The sequence below is a fragment of the Phyllobates terribilis genome, unplaced genomic scaffold (genome assembly GCF_046119375.1).
Source record: "Phyllobates terribilis strain yellow unplaced genomic scaffold, ASM4611937v1 Scaffold_1__5_contigs__length_1240528914, whole genome shotgun sequence".
Lineage (NCBI taxonomy): Eukaryota > Metazoa > Chordata > Amphibia > Anura > Dendrobatidae > Phyllobates > Phyllobates terribilis.
The window spans coordinates 533,622,603-533,649,226 of record NW_027362761.1 but is presented as its reverse complement, the minus strand read 5'-3'; the positions used below and the strand labels follow the sequence as shown (position 1 = coordinate 533,649,226).

The 26,624-nt window shown below is 42.2% G+C and overlaps 1 protein-coding gene across 1 annotated transcript in view; it reads right to left on the bottom strand.

The window, feature by feature from the left end:
* Window positions 1–805: 805 nt before the first annotated feature.
* Window positions 806–26,624, bottom strand: part of LOC141168673 (granzyme A-like) — a 37,241-nt gene continuing 11,422 nt past the window's right edge. Inside the window, exons 3-5 of the mRNA XM_073655069.1 lie at window positions 6,320–6,464; window positions 5,959–6,225; window positions 806–1,112 (exon numbers count right to left, since the gene is read on the bottom strand). Coding sequence (XP_073511170.1) covers window positions 954–1,112; window positions 5,959–6,225; window positions 6,320–6,464 — 571 coding nt within the window. The 3' untranslated portion in view covers window positions 806–953. The remainder of the gene's footprint in view (window positions 1,113–5,958; window positions 6,226–6,319; window positions 6,465–26,624) is intronic.

Below are 26,624 nucleotides of genomic sequence, written 5' to 3'. Positions count from 1 at the left end.
AACGCTTAAAAAACGCATAGTGGGCACATAGCCTAAAAAAATTATTATAATTAATATATTTATATTGTGCCAAATTAATTTCACGTGAACTATCACATGATCTATCGCAGGGGATCATGTGACATGTCACGTGATAAATCAGGTGTGTGTGTGGGGGAAGCGCCTTCTAAACTGCCCGGGGCCCTTGCTACTCTTAATCCACCCCTGCGTGCAAACCACCTTCGGGGGTAAAGGGGTTAATATAAACAATCTACTTGGCAAATATAGCCTCTTTGATGATTATACTATCTGATAGACAGCACCTTTATACATATTATCCTCAGTTGTGTAGGTATTCCCTTAAGTACCTGTAACTACTAATTGGTCACACCTCTTCTCACATTATATTGAAGATCTAATTATGTATTACCGTAATTTAAACTTGGACTAAGTACCACAGGTTAGGTTCACCTGGCCTTATTAGAGACATGGTGTTAGCTTTTGCTCTATCTAGAGACATCAGATCAGGACCCCACTGTATGAGTACCATAGTTGAAAAGATCCTTGTATATAAATCCCACCCCTCAACAACCCCATATAGATGTTAACTTGGAACCAATAACAAGAAAAGAATATAATGCAAGTAAAGGTGGATGGCCACATGACCTCAATAGACGTAGGTTGAACCCTTGAAATCATTCTATTTGATGGTCCCAGTTATTCCAATCCTATACTGACAATGTGTACAGAAGAAATTTAATTTAATAGCACAAACTATGTAAAAATCAGTCAGTTAACAGTTGTTAGAATTTTCTGACACATTTATTAATTTTTATTTTAATGTAACTAGCTTGCATTATCCTTGCTGACATTCTGATAAATGAAAGAGTAGAGCAAAATTAGATGTGGAAAGAAATATCCAAAATACGGAAAAAAAGAATACTGACATGGCTTAATGTCAGTATATAAACAATTTACAGCAGTCTCTTGGTCTTTTTATTAATCCATTTCATGTAGTCTTTTGTAAGACGGGTGTAGACATCTGCACCACTTGGAGTCCCACACAACATGGGTCCAAAAGAAATGATACCTCTTATAAATCCTCCGCAAATTAATGGTCCTCCGGTATCACCCTACAATGTACAAATTCAGATTAGTTAAACTTCCCTATACTGTATATGTATAGAAGCATCTCTGAAATCATGCAAACATTTCTGTATATTGTCTGAAAACTGTAAAAGGAAAATCTGTAGAACTGTAAAAGATAACCAGTGTTCTATTTTGGACTAAAAGGTGCTGAGAATTTCTTTTAGAAGTACATAGGTAAAAAAAAAACACAGGCTACCATTAAAAGCGGACCTGTCATCAGATTTTACAATGCAAACTACATACACTGAGTACGGAAAGTATTCAGACCCCTTTACATTTTTCACTCTTTGTTTCATTGAAGCCTTTTGGTAAATTCTAAAAAGTTCATTTTTTTTCTCATTAAAGTACACTCTGCACCCCATCTTCACTGAAAAAAAACAGAAATGTAGACATTTTTGCAAGTTTATTAAAAAAGAAAAACTGAAATATCACATGGTCATAAGTATTCAGACCCTTTGCTCAGACACTCATATTTAAGTCACATGCTGTCCATTTCCTTGTGATCCTCCTTGAGATGATTCTACTCCTTCATTGGAGTCCAGCTGTGTTTAATTAAACTGATTAGGATTTGATTTGGAAAGGCACACACCTGTTTATATAAGACCTCACAGCTCACAGTGCATGTCAGACCAAATGAGAATCATGCACTCAAAGGAACTGCCCAAGGAGCTCAGAGAGAGAATTGTGGGACCACCAGAAGTCTTCCTAGATCTGGCCGTCCAGCCAAACTGAGCAATCGTGGGAGAAGAGCCTTGGTGAGATATGTAAAGAAGAACCTCAAGATCACTGTGGCTGAGAGATGCAGTAGGGAGATGGGAGAAAGTTCCATAAAGTCAACTATCACTGCAGCCCTCTACCAGTCGGGCTGTTATGGCAGAGTGGCCCGACGGAAGCCTCTCCTCAGTGCAAGACATATGAAAGCCCCCATAGAGTTTGCTCCAAAACACATGAAGGACTCCCAGACTATGAGAAATAAGATTCTCTGATCTGATGAGAAGAAGATAGAACTTTTTGGTGATAATTCTAAGCAGTATGAGTGGAGAAAATCAGGCACTGCTCATCACCTGCCCAATACAATCCCAACAGTGAAACATGGTGGTGGCAGCATCATGCTATGGGGGTGTTTTTCAGCTGCAGGGACAGGACGACTGGTTGAAATTGTAGGAAACATGAATGCAGCCAAGTACAGAGATATCCTGAATGAAAACTTCTTCCAGAGTGCTCTGGACCTCAGACTTGACCGAAGGTTCACCTTCCAACAAGACAATGACCCTAAGCACACAGCTAAAATAACAATGGAGTGGCTTCAGAACAACTCTGTGACCATTCTTGACTGGCCCAGCCAGAGCCCTGACCTAAACCCAATTGAGCATCTCTGGAGAGACCTGAAAATGGCTGTCCACCAACGTTCACCATCCAACCTGACGGAACTGGAGAGGATCTGCAAGGAAGAATGGCAGAAGATCCCCAAATCCAGGTGTGAAAAACTTGTTGCATCATTCCCAAGAAGACTCATGGCTGTACTAGCTCAAAAGGGTGCTTCTACTCATTAATGAGCAAAGGGACCATGTAATATTTCAGTTTTTCTTTTTTAATACATTTTCAAAAATTTCTACATTTCTGTTTTTTTTCAGTCAAGATGGGGTGCAGAGTGTACTTTCATGAGAAAAAAATGAACTTTTTAGAATTTACCAAATGGCTTCAAAGAAACAAAGAGTGAAAAATTTAAAGGGGTCTGAATACTTTCCGTACCCACTGTACATTGTTAAACGTTTAAGGCTCGTGTCCTTACCTTGATAATCCATGTCAGAATGGCTATGAAATCCTTTATGACATTAATATTCATTCTCTGCTCACTTTGCCTGACTGACAGCTCCTCATTGACCTCCTCCCCACTGCTGACATCTCACACTGCTCAGTACAAGCTGCAACTTCCTGTCAGGCTGGGTGGATGGAGATTGAATACACTTGGTCTTATTTTTTTTTTATTCCCTGATAACGCTTTTAAAAGCCAGAAAATATAATTCATAACGAAGTTAGGGGTGCATTTACTTTTCATGCTTTCTTACAATGGCTCAAAAAAAATAATTATTGAGCTTTTGATTCTGAAATCTCTCTTTTGCTGAATCTCTGTGAGCTACCATCATCTTTCCTGCGCAGTTACAGTTGAAGATATGAAAATAATAAACCATCTATTATTGCGATCACTTCATCTCATCACGCTGCCGAGGTCACTGCTGGGCTACAGAGGCGACAAATATGCCGGCTCCGTAGAGGAACTGAAGATACAGGGAACTTAGAGGGGGGTTAGTGTGAGAGCATATATTTGGGGGACAGTGGCAGATTTATAAGAGGACAAATCAGTGACCAGGTGACAGATCGGGAGCTTCATAGATTCATTTAATTGCAGTCTAGACTAATTTTCTACTTCTTGACAAGCCACAAAAAAAAAGAGAATGTAAAAACTACTGCTTCTTGGGCACTATATCACAAAATTAAATTTTTTACTTCAAAAGGACAGCCTACAGTATCTGACACAAAATCAACTTCCCAGCACTCATTCTGGTGAAAGATACAGATAAAGCACTCAAAATAACAGCTCAGTTAAGGATTGTATGAATCATAGCAGTCACATTAGTAATAGTATAATTTTCATTACATGTAAATTTTGACACTTTTTCTCTAGTTTGAATAACAGTCTAAAAATATTTGATAAAAATAACAGTATCAGCTTCATGATCAGATATTGAAATGATGCAATAGGTCAGAGACCTAATAGAGTTGGAACCACCTACAGAGGTCACTATGATGTGGCAGTGGGCTTATACATGTTGATCAAAATATTAACTAAGAATCTCATGTTCAGTTTCCACATTTTCTGCTTAGCCACAATGGATCAATGTATACTATTTTTATGAGCGATCTTATTCCTCTTTTTCATGAGATGTTAGGGAAATTTTACAGGTGGAACTAAAAAGAAAAACATTTTCCTTATGTCTTACCCATTTATTTAAGTCATACCACCAAAAAACAGCATGCTGTTCATCAGATTTTACAATGCAAACTACACACATTATTAAATGTACAGTATGAGGCTGGTATTCTTACTTTGATAATCCCTGTCAGAATGGCTATGAAATCCTTTATGACATTAGAACTCCTTCTCTGCCCACTTTGCCGGCTGACAGCTCTTCTTTCACCTCGCCCCAGCTGCTGAGATCTCACACTGATCAGTACAAGCTGCAGCTTCCAGCTAGGCTGGTTAGACGGAGATTGAATACACTTGGACTCATAGCTATTTCATTCTATAGTTTGACTAATAGAATACAGCCATTCTACCATAGATCTTCAAAGTAAATACTCTAGTCTCATCAGGTATAACAGATCTATTTAATGATATATGCAGTTTTTTTTTTTTATTTTGAAACCTGATGATAGATCTACTTTAAGCACCTTGAGGTTCAAAACCAATAACAGGAAACTGATTCATTATACATCTCAGGTTCAGTTTTTTTTTTCCCCAGTGTTTCTTTTTCTTTGTTCCTTGTTATGGCTCCATGATTTTCATACATTTAGTGCAGCATGCTTGTTTGGATAAAAAATGCCAAAGACCCAAAAAAACAGCCCAGAGTTTGGAAAACACCAGCTTAAAAGAGCTGATCTCAGTTTGTTCAGCATTTTTCTACTGACCTTTTGACATATTTTTTTTGCATCAAAATAAGAAGCAAAAAATATTGCAAAAAACTGTTTTGTTTCTTTTACTTGCAGAAAACATTTGAAACCACCGTTGCTAGAGTTTGACCTATTGGCGCCACAGAAAACTCATGAGTCTTAATAAATGGATGACATAGCAGATGGAGTGATTCCGTATTTCATCACAGGCTTCAGTGGTCACACGCCAAACAATATTGATTGACTGACGAGGATTTGAAACATGGGTTATCGTTATTTTATTACGGTATCACATTGCCTGCTAGTTTGTAAAATTCAGGAAAACTTCTTCAGTAAGTGTCTTGTCATTAAGAGGTTAATATAACCATGATGACTGGGATCATTTGAGGTTGTATTTAATGCTAAAGAATTCATCTCCCTATTGTGCTACCTCAATAAGTTTGGGTGAAAAGATGGCAGTGTTTGGAAGGATTTCATAGACTAAAATATATCCATGGCTTCAAATGACTTTTCAGAATAAGTTGCCATTTGTATGTTTGTGGGGAATATCACTATTTCTGGCCGTAGTATGATTTATAACTTGCATTTTAACCAGTTTTTCCCTTTGCAGGCTCTATCACTAATTTTCAGTTGTTTCTCAGTTAGTGGGTGGAGGCTAGCTGCTATGTCGTCTCCCATACACTGCACACACATACATGTGAGGATACCTGCCATCCTGTCTTTATGTAGCACATGTTCAGCATTGAGGACTTCACACTGAGCACTGAAACTATGGAACAGTGTACTGAGCAGTGTAACTGTGAATCTAGCTCTGGGATGAGATAAAACACTTACTAGAACTAGAAACACAATTTCTGTCTTTCTCTTTCACTCCCTCCACTCTGTGTACTTTAATAGACCACAGTAACCTGATCCCTCAAAGAGTTGGTAGTACATAGTTTAGCAAATTTGATGTGAATGATGAGTTTAGAAGGTCGAGGAGTGGAACAAGTGGCTGATAAGAAGAAACAGAAGCATATTTCTCTTGGGAGATATATTACAAAGTTTCCTATGTTACCTTATACCATTGATTTATGCAAAGGCTGTTGAAACAGCAGCATCTATTTTCAGGTTGGAATTCACATCAATGGTTTATCAATATGGAGACTCAACACTCACATTACAGAACCCCCGTACAGCGTCCTTCTCCATGGTGCACATCATGTCCTTTGTGATCTTCACGACTGGTTTCCACTGGGAAGCACAGGACTTCCGATCTATGATGGTCACTCTAGCCTCCATCAGTTTGTCAGCAGTATTGGGTTTTTTGTTGTCAGTCCTTCCCCATCCTGCGATAGTACAGACACTCCCCGGCTTAATGTCATCAAACTTCTCAGGAAAACGAACAGTGTTGACCGCTTTAGTTATATTCACTTTACCTGTCAACTAAATTCGGAGACAGATATCAGTGATCTGCAGGTGGCAACAATGTTAAAATATACCATGATTTATAGAGTAAAACACTATTCAGAATATTCACCTTCACAAGCTGGAGGTTATTAATGTGTTTGTCTTTTTTAAATTTCTCATGCAAGATTGTTTTCATAACTTTGAATTGCTGTCTTTGGTTGTCTTTAGTATTCTTGATGGAGTGAACGCCGAGATCAATAGTTGTCGTCTTATCTCTATAAAGATGGGATTCAAATTTAAATCTAAATCAACATTTTTTTCTGCATATGAGTGAAGGACAAGATGAACGTTCAATTAAGATACAGACATTTACACCTAAATACTCTCCTACAAACCATGCACAGATTTAGGGAAGGTATTGAGAAATAACCACATATTATTTAAATCAGGTTTTTACACAAAGGGCCCTATTCATCAAAGCTTTTGCGCCAGAATTCTAGGGTAAAAAGCATTTGCAAAATTTTGGCTTAACTCAAGGATGCTAATTTTTTTTGACTTTTGGCGTTCCCATGCCAGTTTCACCCAGCTCGGACAAAATGGGCAGAGCTGGGGCAGGACAAGTGTGTGGCGACCGCCACTCATTATACTCATGACAAGCAGTGATGGTCGTTATGCCACAAGTCTTACTCCAGAAGGGAGTGGAATAAGATTTCTGGTGTGTCACACAGAGGTACACGCCACTCGTAAGACGCTCTTGATTCATTAAGTGGCATGTGCCTCAGAAGCCTCCACCCTGTCCCCTTACCAAGAGTGACATCTTTTTTCAAATTAAAATCTTGAAATCTTGCAGTTTACACACTGGCCACTAGAGTGCATGCAATAAATTGACATTTTTTACATCCTGTTTTCTCAGCTTTGTTGCATTGACTGGAACAAGTTTAGCGGAGCGTGGAGAAGTTAATTTCAGCTCTATTTGTAAAATCGATACAACATAAAACCACGCTTGGCCATACTGCCTTTTAAGCTATTTATACTAATAAACTGCAGAAAATTGGTCTTATGGACCTACCAAACACAACTGTTTTTATGTGGTCTGGTGAACTAAATATCCTCACAACAATTTTTTTCAAAGATATTAATAAAAATGAGTTTTATTGACAATTCACATCTTATTTTTAGTAAACCACCAGTTCACTTTGTTTTAGGTCTAACAATCTAGGGACAGAATTGCCAGTTACTTCTACATGCAATGAACCAACTGACTGTAAGAGTTATATATCTAATTGTCACTTTCCTAAATGGCTGCTAAATGTTCCCAAGAGCCAATTTACCTGTATATGCAGCAATTATTGTAAATTCCTTGAGTATGAAAAACAGGCTGACTTTACAGTTAGGTATCTAGAGAGAAACTGTTACAACTGAAAATCTTGATACACCAATTAATGGTTACATCTGTGAAACTCAAGGAAAAAGGGTTGTTTTAGCAGTTTCTATAGTCATACAGTATAATTCTTATATACTGTAGGAATATTTTAGAAGACTGAGAAGAAAACATCTGATCATCCGTAGAGACAATAAAATTATTGGAGAGAAATCATCACTAGTGTTGAGCGAGTATGTTCTGTCCGAGTATGCTCGGGCCGAGCTCCGAGTATTAATAGCTGCTCGGTGATATGGTTGAATCGCTCCCGTGTGCATGATTTGCAACTGTTTGACAGCTTTATTACATGTGAGAAATGTTTATTTCTTACACATTCCTCACATGTAATAAAGCTGTCAAACAGTTGCAAATCATGCACACGGGAGCGATTCAAACATATCACCGAGCAGTTGTAAATACTCAGAGCTCGGCCCGAGCATACTCGGACAGAACATACTCGCTCAACCCTAATTATTACCCAAGGCTGGATTCAGTCAGCTGTTTTGCAAATTTGACCAGCCGTGCAAATTGCAGAGGTGATTGTCTCCATATGCAGCTCTGTATGCTTGTCCATATTGTGGACAGAATAAGAAGCTGCCTTTATATTGAATGCATTATTCTGGTCCATAAAATGGTCCAAAGTAAAGCATACTGTGATTTTTTTCCAAGCAAACAATTGTGCGTGCACTCGCACAATGGCTATAATGGGTCCGCATGCTCTCTGTGTGGGGTCCATCTCGTACACAGAAAGGATATGGACCAATTATATGCTCAACTGGAGGAACCCTAATCAAGAGTTTGTGTTTACTAACGCCACAAATATTGGCACTGTTGAAACCCCAACAATATAGAGACATACTATAACTAAAATGCCAAACACTAAAGGGGAATTCTCAAGTTGCCTCTTGAACAGTTCAGAGTTGTGCAGTCTCCTTATTTCCTAGTTGTTTTGAAGGTGGGCAATGCTCCTTGAATGAGAGTTTTGATCCAAGAGCTTTGTCCTGCTACTACACATTAATGGACTGTCAATTCTTGCTCTCGCTGTTATAACTGTATTTACATATAGAGATAACAGGGTCATTGAACATGCATGCAGCTCAGGAAAAGTTAGAACCATGATTAGGAGAACTGCTCTGGAAAATGCCGATGCTGCTTGTTGGGGGATTGAAATTCTACAGGAGTGATAGGAGCTGAGAGGGATAGAAAGAAGATGAGCAGCTAACTGCTGTATATAAATCAATGGGCTGGAGAGTGATGACTGGGATGTTAGGAGTTAACTCCTCTCCTGAAATGTAACAACTGAGCATATTTGGTTAGGGTCTGTAGATTGAACTCCAAGGAACCAAGTTGTATGCTCTGTAAGACAAAAGGTCTCACATCAGGAAAATGAAATCAAAAAGAAAAAGCAAGTCAATAGCAAACTTGTTTATTTTAATTGTCACGCTGTTACCTTAGGGATGCCAGGGAAGAGGAACCCTATACTGTCCCTCAATCTAGGGAAGCCCTAGTCTATCCCTAACACCCCGATTACTCCTAAAGGTGGAGATGCCCAGTTCTCATATCTCTCTGTGCTGCTACAAAATCCTACTCAGCTCCTACCCTCCCCCACAGGGATGAAAGGGGCAGGAATAACCAGGGGTAACACCGGCTGGACAGACAGGGAGAAACCAAGACACAATCAAACGTCAGGCACACAGGATAAATTATAAAGGGAAAATGGGTGCACAGTAACAAGACAGAAAAGCAACACTAAAGAACACCAGAAGGGGGAGGAAGATGTATCCACAGCAAACCGCATATAACAATCTCAGGATGACAAGAACAACTCTTAAGAACACCTTTCTCCAATGCAGCCAAGAACAGAATGAAGATTCTATTGCTCGCATGGAGGGGAGCCAGACACAGGTTTTATAATGGAAGAGTCTAGTTCCAATAAGCAGCACAGCCAATAGACCACGAGGAACTCTAAACCCTTTCAATGCCACAAGAAAACTGTTAACTCATGAATCACCATGAAAATTTAAAGAGGACCTGTGTTCAGCTAATCGCTGTGATTTTCTATTTTCAGAAGTACCACAGGTCCCAGCAGAATGCGGCACATTCATGACAGTAACCCTCCTATGAGGACCTCAAGACCAGGTTTATCCGGATGTGCTATATGGAAAGCACAAATTAATCTACTGGCGTTAACCTCGGACGTGGGTACCCATGTTCTCTCCTCCGGGCCTTAACCTTTCCAATGCACCAGTTTACTGGAGGGAGCGACAGACAAGACAAGAATCGACAATTCTAGCAACCTGAAATTCTAAATTGCCATTTACCATAACTAGAGGCGGAGGTAAAGGTACTGGTTCAGACAACGCCATATATTTTTTGAGCAATGACCTATGAAAAACTTTGTGGATTTTAAGTGCAGGTGGCAACTCAAGATGAAACGCCACTGGATTAATGACGGCAGTTATCTTATACAGACCAATGAACCTGGAACCACGTTTCCAGGAAGGAACCTTCAACTTCAGCCACACATAGCCATTCATGCAAAGGTCCGGACCTGGTATACGTTTTTTATCAGGCATGCATTTGTATCTTCTACCCCATCACCTTCAAGTTGCTCTGTACACCTTGCCACATGGAAGAGAGAGACAAAGAGAAACGTTCCTCCTCAGAAACCCCTGTAGCCTCCTCCCTACTGAAAGTACAGAACTGCGGATGAAACCTGTATGCACCAAGGAATGATGACCTACCAGTGGCAATTGTTAAGCACAAACTCAGCCAAGGGTAGGTATGATGACCAATCCTCCTGATACTCACAGACAAAACACCTGAGGTATGTCTCTGGGCTTTGGTTCATACGTTCGGTCTGACCGTTCAATTGTGGATGGAACACAGAGGAAAAAGATAGAGAACAAAAAGCTTGCCAAATTTAGATACAAACTGGGTCCCACGATCTGAGACCACAGTGGAGGGAACCCTGTGAAGCTTCGCGATTTCATTGATAAACACACCTGAGCCAACGTTTTAGCATTCGGCAGAGCCAGTAAAGGAACAAAATGGGCCATTTTGCTAAACCTATCCACCACCACTAAAATCACCATTTTACCTGCAGATGGCGGAAGGTCGGTAATAAAATCCATAGATAGATGAGTCCATGGTCTATAACTAAAGGTAGGAGAGACCCGGATGGACGCGTATGCGGGGTCCTAGAACGTGCAAAAGTGTTGCAAGTAGATACTAAATCAACAACATCCCAACCCAGCCTACGCCACCAGAAATGACGAGAAATAAGATCCATAGTAGCCTTATTACCTGGGTGACCTGCAAGAACCGAGTGATGATGTTCTCCTAAAATTTTTAAGAGTAAATGTAATGACACAAATAATTTCCCTGAAGGACAGGAAGCAGGAGTGTCCCTGTGATCAGAACATATGGCAGAAATAACCACTCCATCTTGTAGGATAGGAAATAGGGAAACTCCGGGACAAGGCATTAGCCTTGACATTTTTAACCCCAGGACAATAAGTGACATAGAAATTAAACCCTGTGATAAGATGGCTCCAAACCCCACCTTGGACATGTCCACCTCCACTGTAAACTGCTGTGAGAATTAAATACCTGATGGGCAGGGTCAGACCAATCAGAAAAATCTGTACCTTTTTTGGTCATGTCCGCGAGTGGTTTGACAATGGACGAGAAGTTCCGGATAAACTTCCGATAATAACTAGCAAACCCCAGAGAGCGTTGAAGGGCTTTAAGATTTTCCGGATCCTTACTGTGTAGACCTTCTCAGGGTCCATCCGGAAACCTGAAGCCATCACCAGGTAAACCCAGGAACTGCACCTCCTGAACGACGAACACACATTTCTCAGGCTTAGCATACAGTTTATTATCTAGCAATATCTGTAGTACCTTTCTTATGTGTCCCTGATGTGTTCCAAAATCAGATGAGTAAATTAAAATGTCTTCGAGATATACCACCACAAATTTGCCCACCAGATGAAAGAAAATATCATTAATAAAATGTTGAAAAACGGCGTGGGCCTTAGTCAGACCAAATGGCATGACAGGGTTTTTAAAACGCTCTTCAGGGGTGTTAAAACGCCGTTTTCCACTCATCCCCTTCTCTGATTCTAATAGGATGATAGGCCAGGGTCCCACTAGCATATCACATCCGATGCGAGAGCATTGGATGCGATATGCTAATCACATTCCTCTCCTGCTCTGCTGCGAGTGAGAGCCGAGTATCAGTGCTCTGTGCTCCGATCCTCTCGCATGAGAGAATCGCACCACAGCTGGAAGCACAGAGGAGACAGAGAAATAAATTTTTCCATCTCCTCTGTTGCTGGCATCGGAGGGGATCGCACTGCACTCGGGTGATATTCGAGTGCAGTGTGATGTTTCTCATGCACTCATAGATTTATATGGGTGCATGAGATCCAATTCAGGGATGCAGAGAAAATAATCGCAGATGTGAGCTGCACCATAGGGTAACATTGGGGAGGGTGCAATCCAATTTTTGAGAATTTTTGATTGGATTGCACTCGTCCAATGGCATCACAAGTGGGAGAGAGCCCCTAAGGTACAAGTTGGAGAATCATTTTGCTCCAACAATCTGATTAAACAAATCTTGAATAAGTGGAAGGGGATAGGGTCTCGGATGGGAATCCAGTTTAACACCCTAAAATTCAGACAAGGATGTAGACCTACATCTTTTTTTCTTGACAAAAAAGAAACCTGCCGTAATGGGGGAAAATGAAAGTCTGATGTGTCCCTTGGCAAGACTTTCTGCAATATACTCCTTCTTGGCCTGTCTTTTAGGACCCGAGAGATTGTGTAACCTGGATTTGTGTAGTTTTGCTCCTGGTTGCAAGTTAATGGGACATTCGTAAGCCTGATGAAGAGGCAATTGCTGGCACCCCTCTTCAGAAAATACCTACTCAAACCGGGCACAAAAGAGGGTAGGGTTTTGGTGGAAACAGTAGAGAGATGGGTATTGAGACAGTTATTGTTACAGAAATCACTCCATTTTGCTATTTTCCTAAAACTGCCAATCTACAATGGGATTATGCATAACTATCCATGGGAGACCCAGTACAATTGGAGCAGGAAGACCATCCTGCACATAGCAAGAAATGCGTTCTTTATGAAGGACCCCAATGTGCAGGCCCGAATTATGCACCACCTGTCTGAAACACCCCTGACCAAGAAGCGCCAAATCAATGCAAAATATGGGGATGTGTTTTGCCAGAACACTACAAGATAAGCGATGAGTCCAGGCAAATCGCGTATCCATTGGCCCCACCCCACTATGAAAAAGAAGAACAGACTCTTTCACTTTTCGTACCAGCAACTACTTCTGAATGTAAGACAAACTGAGAGGTACACATCGAGAAATGTATATGCCCAGGTTGTACTCCTCCTTCTAACATGGGATCAGAAGTTTTCTGCCAGTTTCTTTAATTTAAGTGCAGAGGGACAGACACCCAACAAAGTGGCCCCTCTGACCACGAAAGAAACAAACCCCCGTTCTGCGACGGTCTGCAGGAGGTACGGCCTGAACGGAGGTTCTCCTTAATTTTATACGTTCATCAGGACATACGAGAGAGCTCTCGCCCCTAGGGAGTACAGTTGGGGAAGGGGTTACCCCGGGTTTTTCTCTGAGGAGTCTGTCAAAGCTGTGACAAAGGACAATGAAATCACGTCCAAAGCATGTAGCCATTCATATCTAAATCGCTATCCACCCTCTTTTTTGTGGATATGTCTTTTTAAGGATTTTTGAATAAATGTAATGTTTTATTGGATCTTGAAATCTTCTTCCTTTTTTCCTACAGTATGTTTGAAAGTTTGACCTGTGCTATGATCTATACCATCATGGGACGTCATGGAACATTGTGACAGAAATGCTAGCCTTTCATTCAGAGGAAGGAATACTGACTGGAGCGCTCGTCAGTCGACTAACAGAACAGATGCTAATACCCAACAGAGATAATAGTGATGAAATACAGAATAGAAGGAACTGTCACAATTACTTCCTCATTACAGTAAGGTGATAGAGCTGCACTACCAATATAACACACTACTAAAGTAAGGATGAGAGTTTAAACTTTGTCATTACACTGCAAGAAAGGAGCGCATGAGAATTCCTAGGAATGCTTTTTTCATGACAATGTTGCAGTGTAAACAGGCGGAAAATCACCCTGCAAATTAAAAAATAATTGTTTGTTGGGTGAAATGATCTCTTATGCTGCACAACAGATCATCGTTCTCGGCAGCTTATAGTCCTTTGGAACCGTGACTTCTTGCACTATGGAGAACAATTGCAGATCATTCAGTGCGCATTGGTAAGCGCAGTCAACCTGTGTAAACTGGCTGTTAATCAACTGCCGATCAGTAAATATTTTTTGATCTGCAGTTGCTTAATGCTGCCCGTCAGTTCATGTAACCGAACGTTAAAGAAGCACTCCTCCCATCAAGATTTTTATGCCCTTAATATATTGCAAGCATCATATTATATAGCACTATGTACTTACTTAACCCCTTAAGCCCCGCGGGTGGTTTGCACGTTAATGACCGGGCCAATTTTTACAATTCTGACCACTGTCACTTTATGAGGTAATTACTCTGGAACGCTTCAATGGATCCCCCTGATTCTGAGAATGTGTTTTCGTGACATATTGTACTTCATGATTGTGGAAAAATTTCTTCGATATCACTTGCGTTTATTTGTGGAAAAAACAGAAATTTGGCGAAAATTTTGAAAATTTTGCAATTTTCAAAATTTGAATTTTTAAGCCCTGAAATCAGAGCGATATGTCACACAAAAGAGTTAATAAATAACATTTGCAACATGTCTACTTTACATCAGCACAATTTTGGAGCCAAAATTTTTTTTTGTTAGGGAGCTATAAGGGTTAAAAGTTGACCAGCGATTTCTCATTTTTCCAACAAAATTTACAAAACCATTTTTTTAGGGACCACATCACATTTGAAGTCACTTGGAGAGGTCTTTATGACAGAAAATACCCAAAAGTGACACCATTCTAAAAACTGCACCCCTCAAGGTGCTCAAAACCACATTCAAGAACTTTATTAACCCTTCAGGTGCTTCACATGAATTTTTTGAATGTGGAAGAAAAAAATGAACATTTAACTTTTTTCACAAAAATGTTACTTTAGACCCAATTTTTTTTATTTTCACAGGGGTAACAAGAAAAAATGGACCCCAAAATTTGTTGTTCAATTTCCCCTGGGCATGCAGATACCCAATATTTGGGGAAAAAACACTGTTTGGGCGCACGGCAGGGCTCGGAAGGGAAGGAGCGCCATTTGACTTTTTGATTGTAAAATTTGCTTGAATAATTAGCGGACGCCATGTTGTGTTTGGAGAGCCCCTGTGTGCCCAAACTTTGGAGCTCCCCCACAAGTGACCCCATTTTGGAAACTAGACCCCCCAAGGCACCTTTATAGATGCATAGTGAGCACTTGGAACCCCCAGGTGCTTCACAAATTGATTCGTAAAAATGAAAAAGTGAAAAAAAAAACACTTTTTCATTTTACGAATCAATTTGTGAAGCACCTAGGGGTTCCAAGTGCTCACTATGCATCTAGATAGGTGCCTTCGGGGGTCTAGTTTCCAAAATGGGGTCACTTGTGGGGGAGCTCCAATGTTTGGGCACACAGGGACTCTCTAAATGCAACATGGTATCCGCTAACAAATTGAATGGAAAATCGGCTCAAATTGTTAGCGGACACCACATTGCATTTGGAGAGCCCCTCTGTGCCCAAACTTTGGAGCTCCCCCACAAGTGACCCCATTTTGGAAACTAGACCCCCCAAGGCACCTTTATAGATGCATAGTGAGCACTTGGAACCCCCAGGTGCTTCACAAATTGATTCGTAAAAATGAAAAAGTGAAAAAAAAAACACTTTTTCATTTTTACGAATCAATTTGTGAAGCACCTAAGGGTTCCAAGTGCTCACTATGCATCTAGATAGGTGCCTTGGGGAGTCTAGCTTCCAAAATGGGGTCACTTGTGGGGGAGCTCCAATGTTTGGGCACACAGGGACTCTCTAAATGCAACATGGTATCTGCTAACAAATTGAATGGAAAATCGGCTCAAATTGTTAGCGGACACCACATTGCGTTTGGAGAGCCCCTCTGTGCCCAAACTTTGGAGCTCCCCCACAAGTGACCCCATTTTGGAAACGAGACCCCCCAAGGCACCTTTATAGATGCATAGTGAGCACTTGGAACCCCCAGGTGCTTCACAAATTGATTCGTAAAAATGAAAAAGTGAAAAAAAAACACTTTTTCATTTTTACGAATCAATTTGTGAAGCACCTAGGGGTTCCAAGTGCTCACTATGCATCTAGATAGGTGCCTTGGGGGGTCTAGTTTCCAAAATGGGGTCACTTGTGGGGGAGCTCCAATGTTTGGGCACACAGGGACTCTCTAAATGCAACATGGTATCCGCTAACAAATTGAATGGAAAATCGGCTCAAATTGTTAGCGGACACCACATTGCGTTTGGAGAGCCCCTCTGTGCCCAAACTTTAGAGCTCCCCCACAAGTGACCCCATTTTGGAAACTAGACCCCCCAAGGCACCTTTATAGATGCATAGTGAGCACTTGGTACCCCCAGGTGCTTCACAAATTGATTCGTAAAAATGAAAAAGTGAAAAAAAAAACACTTTTTCATTTTTATGAATCAATTTGTGAAGCACCTGGGGTTCCAAGTGCTCACTATGCATCTAGATAGGTGCCTTGGGGGGTCTAGTTTCCAAAATGGGGTCACTTGTGGGGGAGCTCCAATGTTTGGGCACACAGGGACTCTCCATATGCAACATGATATCCGCTAACAAATTGAATGGAAAATCGGCTCAAATTGTTAGCGGACACGACGTTGCGTTTGGAGAGCCCCTCTGTGCCCAAACTTTGGAGCTCCCCCACAAGTGACCCCATTTTGGAAACTAGACCCCGCAAGGCACCTTTCTAGATGCATAGTGAGCACTTGGAACCCCCAGGTGCTTCACAAATTGATTCGTAAAAATGAAAAAGTGAAAAAAAAAACACTTTTTCATTTTTATGAATCAATTTGAGAAGCACCTGGGGTTCCAAGTGCTCACTATGAATCTAGATAGGTGCCTTGGGGGGTGTAGTTTCCAAAATGGGGTCACTTGTGGGGGAGCTCCAATGTTTGGGCACACAGGGACTCTCCAAATGCAACATGATATCCGCTAACAAATTGAGCCGACAATTTGTTAGCGGATATCATGTTTGGGCACACAGGGGCTCTCCAAACGCAACATGGCGTCCGCTAACAATTTGAGCCGATTTTCCATTCAATTTGTTAGCGGACACCATGTCGCGTTTGGAGAGCCCGTGATGTGCCTAAACAGTGGAGCTCCCCCACAAGTGTCCCCATTTTGGAAACTATACCCCTCAAGGATTTTATTAAGGTGTATAGTGAACATTTTGAACCCAGAGGTACGGCACAGAATTTGTTTACATTAGGTCATCATATTGAATAAGTTGTCATTATTCTTGAGCGCAAGTGCTCGCTACTTGAGTTTGCATCGGGTACTCAGGTATGCACCATGTACAGCGTGTGCTCGAGTGACATGCTCGAGTCCCTGCTCCGCATGTTTCACGGTTATTAAACACCCAAAAAAAAACATGCGGGGATCGCTCGTGCATGGCAGGCAATCCCCGTAAAGTTTTTTGGCCGCGAAGCATATGGGGCAGAGACTCGAGCATGTCACTCAAACACCCACGATACTCAATGCATACGAGAGCACCCGATGCAAACTCAAGTAGCGAGCACTTGCTCTCAACACTAGTCGCCATATCGTCATCTTTTTTTCTTACTTTTGAAAAAAATCCCAACCCCAGCCCTAACCCTAGCACAACCCTAGCCCTAGCACAACCCTAGCCCTAGCACAACCCTAGCCCCAGCACAACCCTAGCCCCAGCACAACCCTAGCCCCAGCACAACCCTAGCCCCAGCACAGCCCTAGCCCCAAACCCAGCCCTAACCCTAGCCCAATCCTAACCCAAGAGTTTATTTTTGACGCTGTTCCTTGTGCGGTATAAGTGATTAGACGACTTTATTCTTCGGGTCGGTGTGATTACAGCAATGCCAGAATCATATGGGGTTTTTATGACTGACAGCTTTCACACACTAAAAGACACATTTTTTGTAAAATCTAGTTTTTGCATCGCCATATTTTGAGAGCTATAATTTTTCCAGATTTTGGCAGACAGTCATGTGACGGCTCGTTTTTTGCGGGATGACTTGACGTTGTTATTGGTGCCATTTTCAGGCACGTGACATTTTTTGATCGCTTTCTATTCCGATTTTTGGGAGGCAGAATAAACAAAAACCAACAATTCAGGAATTGTTTTTTTTTTTTTTTTTAAATTTTGTTCCGCGTGTGGTAAAATTGATGAGGTATCTTTATTCTTCGGGTCAGTACGTTTACAGCGGTACCACATTTGTATCATTTTTCTATGTTTTGGCGCTTATACACAATAAAATCTATTTTATAGAAAAAAATATTTTTTAGCATCGCTTTATTCTGAGAGCTATAACTTTTTTATTTTTCGGCTGATGGAGCTGTATGGCAGCTTGTTTTTTGCGGGACAAGATGACATTTTCAGCGGCATCATTTTTATTTATATGCGTCTTTTTGATCGCGTGTTATTCCACTTTTTGTTTGGCGGTATGGTGATAAAGCATTGTTTTTTGCTTCGTTTTTTTTTTTTTTTTTTTTTTTTAACCGTGTTCACTGAAGGGGTTAACTAGTGGGACAGTTTTATAGGTCAGGTTGTTCCGGACGCGGCGATACCAAATATGTGTACTTTTATTGTTTTTTTTTTATAATAATATTTATTGATGAGTACATTATATTTTTATTTTTGGTGGATTATTTTTTTTATTTTTTTTTAATATTTTTGCAAATTTTTTTTTTATTTTTTTTTCCACTTTCACACAGTTTATACACTTTATTACTTTTTCCCACTCTGGGACTTTCACTTTTTTTTCTCTGATCGCCTGCATGGCACAGGAATGCAGCACCATCCCTATGCCATGCAAGCTGTCAGAAATGCACAGTGTGAAGATTGCTTGGAGATGCACTGCGCATGTCCAAGCAATCTTCCTGCTGTCTGGTGACCCGGATGTTGTCATGACGACATCGGGTCGTCATGGCAACACCCGGGAAGCCTTTGCAGACTGCGCTGGAAGCCGGAAGAGGAGGTGAGTATCGGCGATCACCTCCCCTTGCCCCCGCAATGCCGCGATCGACTTCAATCGACTTCGATCGCAGCATCGCGGGGGTTAATGTGCTGGGAGCGGTGCAGGACCGCTCCCTGCACATAGTACTGGGTGTCAGCTGTGACAATCAGCTGACACCCGGCGGAGATCGCGCCCGCACAGCCTGTGTGCGCGCGCGATCGCCATGACGTACTAATACGGGTCTGGCTCTTAAGTCCCAGGGCACAGACGCGTATTAGTACGGCAAATGTTGTTAAGGGGTTAAAATAACTCATTTTGACTTTCTACCCAATTAATTCTTCTGTTTTCCTTTAGGTCTATCCCATTATGTGATTAAAAACAAACTACAGTAGCTGAATCCTTCTAAGATCTATGTAGAAACAGAATGTCCCTTTTCCCTGCTTGAGTCATCATTAGAACTACAATTCTAAATAATAGCAAAGTCCCTGGCAGAGGGCAGGAGCAGAGTAGTTGCATGACTAATCATTTGTTAAATAGTTGCAAGTCAAATTTATGTATGAGATAGCCAAGATGATTGTCTATAAAATGATGGCAGTCTCACATTCCAAACAGTAGTGGATGGTGAGATATGGAGCCTGAAAGTCAAAAGTTCAAAACATTACCATTTTGCTCGTCAGTATAAAAACTTTGATGGAAGTGCTTTTAAAGGACCCCTTTTGAATAAAATGTATTGCTCCTTAGTACTCTTGATGCATATGTGTAAATAGATGGCCTACATAATAGCACAGCTTTGTTGTGTAGACTGGGACAGGTTTAACAGAGGATAAACCAGTTAAAGAGGTTTCCACTAGATTTATGTTGATGACCTATCCTCCTCAGATTAGGTCATCAATGTAAGATTGTTGGGGGTGTGACACCTGGCACCCCCACAAATCAGCTGCTCCTGGTGCTGTTAGAGACTGGATATAATCAGAAATACACAGCTATGTCAGCTGTGTAGTGGCTGTAGTGGTCACTGCAGATCCACTCTAGTTTACTTGAATAGGCAGCTGTGCAATACCCAGCCGCGACCACTATACAGTGGACAGAGTTGTGTTGTGCAGCTCTGAAACTGATCACATCTGGCTGCCACCGGCATCAAGATCAGCTGATCAGTGGGGATGCCATATGTTGCGCCTTCATTGATCTGATATTGATGACCTATCATGAGATCATTAAAGTAATAGACAACCCATTTAATGACTGCTCTGTTGTATTGCTGAAAGTATAGCCAGCAACACTGTTCAGAGAAGTGAGCCTCTGCATAAATCTTCAATGCCACCACCTGTTCTCCCGGGAAGGGAAATGCTAGGGCAGAGGTCCCCAACCTTTCTGACCTTGAGAGCCACATTCAGCTATGAAAGAGGGTCGCGAGAAAAATCCAGCTCCTGCCCTACTCACAGTAGTGACAACCAGAGCCCCCATTACTGGTATAATTACAGCCAAAGCTTTTCCACTGAAATCACATCAAGGCAGTATGCCAAGCTCCAGGGTTTCCTATCTTACCCTCATTCAGATCTGCTCTTCTATGCAGGGCTACACACAAAAGTCACCATCTAGAGATCTGCCCTTAAGAGCTGTTTGCTACATTTGGTGCTAATGCACCAAGCTGGCAGATAGCCGCGAGCTCTCGAGCTACAGGTTGGGGATGCACTTCATCACTTCATGGAGACCATATGTTGGTTGACATATTTTGAAATAGAATTCAAAACATTCCCTTTAATATATATTGAAAACAGGAAAGAGATATATTATTCCGGGCTCTAGTTATGCAGGTTGCAATTGTAGCAGTCCTATGTGAATGAATAATGGATGGGCTCCGAGTCCCCAGTATAGATTTTGTATCGGGGCCAATACATTGTTATGTTTGTAGTGCTGTATATAAATGTGCCAAGATGACATGATATAGATATTTTCTAGGGCTTCATGAGTTTTTGAGGTTGATATGATGACTCGGTGGGTGTGAACTTGTTTTCTTCACACATGTGGAAGGAAAGTTCACACTTCTCACTGGTGATGAGACTTATTGTCGACAACGGTTTTTGTTTGAAGTAACTCAATTCTTAACCGAAGCCGACCTCTTTGTCAAGTTCTTCAGATTTTTATTTTCACCATCTTCCGATGGATGGACCAGAGGCAGCTCCACTATTATCTTACTTTCACCCTCTATAGTTCTACAATAAGACAGACATCATAACGTCCATTAAAGCTAGTAGCTCTCACCTAAATAGTTTTGAAAACAGTGACATTTGAAACAGAAGTCAAACAAATCCCATGTAACACACATAAATAAAACTCCCAAGAACTAGTCAACAGGTGCATGGTTTATGGTCATTTTTGGTGTCATTACCGAGAGAGGAGGACCAAGGACAGCAGAATTACTGCCATGAGATACCAGCTGTGCCACTACAAAATGGTCATTAAAACCAAAATACAATACAACAAATGAAACATACTTCTCATATAAGTCACATGAGCTAATAAATATCAGTCAAAACTTCATTAGAATTCATATATCAGTGACCACATGTATGTAATCACAATTTATACAAAACAGGAGAGTGATAATCACGGAAAAATACATAATTGCAATATAATAAAAAAATCTCTATCTCTTGAATGAAATAAATATGTTACTGACCAACAAGTATCACAAATGTAGCGCCCCGAGGGTTCGGTCGCTACAGAGGCATTGCATCTCACCCAGAGGTGTGATATCTCACTTCCAGGTAAGGATGGAGTGTGGCTCAGGACCCTATCAACCACATGCACTACACCACATTTCCGGGGGGCAGGGCGACAATGCTCCCAAGAGTGAGCACAACTGCCCCTGTCCCTGTCTGGAGTGGGGGGAGGGAACACCTAGACAGGGGGAACCCGGTAGTGGGTGGGTGGGGAGAGTAGATCCAGGGTGCACTGGAAGGAGGAGTATATAAGGTGGGCACCATCTAGGAGTCAAGGAGAAAGAGAAGTGAGGGAGAAGAGAGAGAAGGAGACTGGGAGCAGGGGTTCTGTACAAGCTCTGCTCCGCGGGCAGGCCAAGTCACAAGGCCTGGGCCTGGAGGAGAAGAAAGGAGAGGAGAGGAACGAACGAGGCTCCAGGAGTGGAGTGAAAGGACCCCAGGGGTGTGGACCGGCCAGTCGCCACCGTATGCCCACCGCTACCAGAGTAGGGGGGTCAGGCCAAGAAAGAGAACTGGATCCCTCATCTAGTGGAGGAGAGCAACTACTCTCAGCTAGTAACCGGAGGCCGTGGCATTGCACGTGTTACGGCCCCTCACTACACCCATTAGGAAGGCAGCATATAGGGCCCAGGGAAACGGAACATACATTTGCCCGCCAAGGCCCGAGGCAGCTGGACAGAAACGTGGTCAATAGTGGGGTACAATAGGCCAGAGAAAGGACACACGAAGGGGGTCCTGAAAAGAATTCCAAAGGTATCTGGGAGTTGGCCGAGCCCCTCACCTGGTGAGCACAGTACAACGTGGGCAGCCATTACCTGCAGAAGTGGCTTGGAGTGTAAAACTGTGAGTAAAGACCCTGGACTGCATCACTGGACTCTGAGTCATTACTGTTGCTCCCGCGCACCATCACCCCCACCATCTGCATTCACTGCCCTGAGGCTATACTCCTCCCGTGGGGAGTTATACTACCCTCTGCTGCGCACACAACATCAGCCTCAGCGGTCTGCCCCGCAGCAGCGGTTCTCAGTGACCGCAATCCACGGGTGGCGTAGTCGGACATTTAAACATTAATAACCAAATGAACAGATCCGCCACTGGTTTGACCACCCTGAGCCACGGGACCGGGTCGCCGCCACCGAGACTACAACCCCCAGCATTACACAGAGACCCGGCTCCGGGTATTACCCCACACACAGCCCAAGGGGCGCGTCACAAACACGACAGACAGCTCTGGTCAAGGGCATGACAGGAATAGATGCACATAGGCTCCAATGATAAAATGCAAGTGCAAAGAAAGAAACCACAAAATATGGCAATAAAAAAACAAAACAAACCTAAATTAGCAACCAGGATGAGATATAGACTTTGATTCATTAAGATTGGCATCATGCATTCCAGTCCTTATGAATAGGATTGCTGGAGTGAGATAAATCTAATTCATTAAGAGGCGCACATCACTTAATGGATTAGGTGCATCTTGCACCTCTTCCAGAAATATTACGAAAAATATACGCCACTAAAATTTTCATAAGGGTTTATCTATGCCCATCCTGCCCATGTTCCATCCATTTTGGCGAAGCTGACCAGGACTCTTGTGAAAATGCCAAAAGCTGACAATTTTTTACTGGACTTACAAGTTCCGCAAAAACATTTGCAAAACTTGAAGGTGTTTTACATTAGAAAACTGGTGAAAACACTTTCAGAAATCAGAGCATAGATGGTGCGAAGAATGAGTGAAAACCAACAGGTATACAAGTTGTGAGAATACGAGAAGTAATATACTGTAAATAGTAGTATTGCTGTAATAGATAAGTGTGTAGAAATATTAACTCCAATAGTTAAATAATCCTTTTATTTATATAGCACCAATATATTCCTGTGACAATATGATTAAAGAGACTAGTGAATGTGTTTTAGTGTGAAGTAGAAGTGTGGAAAAGGAAAGACATCAGTGAAGGAAAGTGAAATATTTTTAAAAAAAAGGTTAAGTGAGCAAAGCATAAACCTGTGTGTATATATATATATACACTGCTCAAAAAAATAAAGGGAACACTTAAACAACAGAATATAACTCCAAGTAAATCAAACTTCTGTGAAATCAAACTGTCCACTTAGGAAGCAACACTGATTGACAATCAATTTGACATGCTGTTGTGCAAATGGAATAGACAAGAGATGGAAATTATTGGCAATTATCAAGACCCACTCAATAAAGGAGTGGTTCTGCAGGTGGGGACCACAGACCACATCTCAGTACCAATGCTTTCTGGCTGATGTTTTGGTCACTTTTGAATGTTGGTTGTGCTTTCACACTTGTGGTAGCATGAGACGGACTCTACAACCCACAGAAGTTGCTCAGGTAGTGCAGCTCATCCTGGATGGCACATCAGTGCGAGCTGTGGCAAGAAGGTTTGCTGTGTCTGTCAGTGTAGTGTCCAGAGGCTGGAGGCGCTACCAAGAGACAGGCCAGTACACCAGGAGACGTGGAGGGGGCCGTAGGAGGGCAACAACCCAGCAGCAGAGCCGCTACCTCTGCCTTTGTGCAAGGAGGAACAGGAGGAGCACTGCCAGAGCCCAGCAAAATGACCTCCAGCAGGCCACAAATGTGCATGTGTCTGCACAAATGGTTAGAAACCAACTCCATGAGGGTGGTATGAGGGCCCGACGTCCACAGATGGGGATTGTGCTCACAGCCCAACACCGTGCAGGACGCTTGGCATTTGCCACAGAACACCAGGATTGGCAAAGTTGCCACTGGTGCCCTGTGCTCTTCACAGATGAAAACAGGTTCACACTGAGCACATGTGACAGACGTGACAGAGTCTGGAGACGCCGTGGAGAGCGATCTGCTGCCTGCAACATCCTTCAGCATGACCGGTTTGGCAGTGGGTCAGTAATGGCGTGGGGTGGCATTTCTTTGGAGGGCCGCACAGCCCTCCATGTGCTCGCCAGAGGTAGCCTGACTGCCATTAGGTACCGAGATGAGATCCTCAGACCCCTTGTGAGACCATATGCTGGTGCGGTTGGCCCTGGGTTCCTCGTAATGCAGGACAATGCCAGACCTCATGTGGCTGGATTGCATCAGCAGTTCCTGCAAGATGAAGGCATTGAAGCTATGGACAGACCCGCCCGTTTCCCAGACCTGAATCCGATTGAGCACATCTGGGACATCATGTCTCGCTCCATCCATCAACGTCACGTTGCACCACACACTGTCCAGGAGTTGGCGGATGCTTTAGTCCAGGTCTGGGAGGAGATCCCACAGGAGACCATCCGCAACCTCATCAGGAGCATGCCCAGGCGTTGTAGGGAGGTCATACAGGCACGTGGAGGCCACACACAATACTGAGCCTCATTTTGACTTGTTTTAAGGACATTACATCAAAGTTGGATCAGCCTGTAGTGTGTTTTTCCACTTTAATTTTGGGGGTGACTCCAAATCCAGGCCTCCAATGGTTAATAAATTTGATTTCCATTGATGATTTTTGTGTGATTTTGTTGTCAGCACATTCAACTTTATACAGAACAAAGTATTCAATGAGAATATTTCATTCATTCAGATCTAGGATGTGTCATTTGAGTGTTCCATTTATTTTTTGAGCAGTGTATATATATATATATATATATATATATATATATATATATATATATATATATATGCACCACTGAATGACTGAAAATTAAAGAGAATTTGTGGCTGCTAGAGATGAGCGGATCAATTCAAGGAGGATCGAGTTTGAGTAAAATTTCCTGAAATTCGTGGTGTCACGTGATTTCAAACATAAAGCATCAGAGAGGAGGCACACGTCATTTTGCAGTGCTGCGCCCCCTTCCCATACTGCCCTGCAGCTATGACATCTATACCACTGCTTGAAGAAAGTGTCTTCTAAAAATTGGCTCAGGAGTTGACTTTTAGTCAATCCTCACCTCAAAAAGGTCCAACTGGCTCATCTTTAATAATACCAGCCCATAACAGTACCCACCTCCACCTTGCTGGCGTCTGTGTGGAAGTAGAGGTCTGTGCCAGTTACTGATCCAGCCACAGGCCCATCTATCTGGTCCATCGAGAGTCACTCTCATATCATCAGTCCATAAAACCTTTGATAAATCTGTCTTCAGATATTTCTTGGCCCAGTCTTGTTGTTCCACTTCTGTGTCTTGTTCAGTGGTGGTCAAGTTTCAGCCCTCCTCACCTCAACCATGTCTCTGAGCACTGAGCACCTTGTACTTATGGGCCTCCAGGTAGGTGGCAGTTCTGGAATATGACTGCACTGGAGGATAATGGCTGGTTGCTTCACATTTGATTCTTTCTGATTTCTGATTTTTTGCAACCCTGTTGATTATTTGCAACAAACTTTTGATGATTATTTGATCACACCCCAATACCTTACCAATTTCAAGAGCGCTGGAGCCCTCTTTCAACAATTTTTGAGTTTTTAGCATCAGTTAAATATCTTTTTAGTCTATTTTGGCTTAGGAAATCAAGCTTTCTAACAATTCTGCCCTCCTTGGTAAAGGGCATTGAATCCTTAGGCCTCACCTCTTCATTACACAAATACACATCATCTAATCCAGGGGCATATCTAGGGGGAAACAGGCGGGGCATGTGCCCCGGACGCAGCTGGCAGGGGGGCGCTGTCAGGCTGGATGTAAATATTTTTTATGATGCTGACATTTTTTTATTTTTATTTATGTTAGGAGCATTAAAGATGTTGTCCATGTTTGTGATGAGTCTACAGTCATTCTATGTGACTGCAGACTTCTGAATTCTCACAGTGCACACTGCACGCTGTCAGGATTGTGTTGTGTCAGCGATTGGTATACATGCAGTCACGTGCTGACTATACATGCGGGGCCTCGCTCAATGAAAATAAATTGAGGGAGGCCGGACGCATCTAGTCAGAATGTGGCCAGAAGAATACACATCGCATACTTGTGGTGACATGACCGTCCACTCTTGCCATGGCAAGGGAGAATCCTAAAAGTGTGCAGTGCATGCGCTGTGAGAATTCAGAAGCCTGAAGTCCATACAGTGACTGCAGACTTTCATCTCAAACC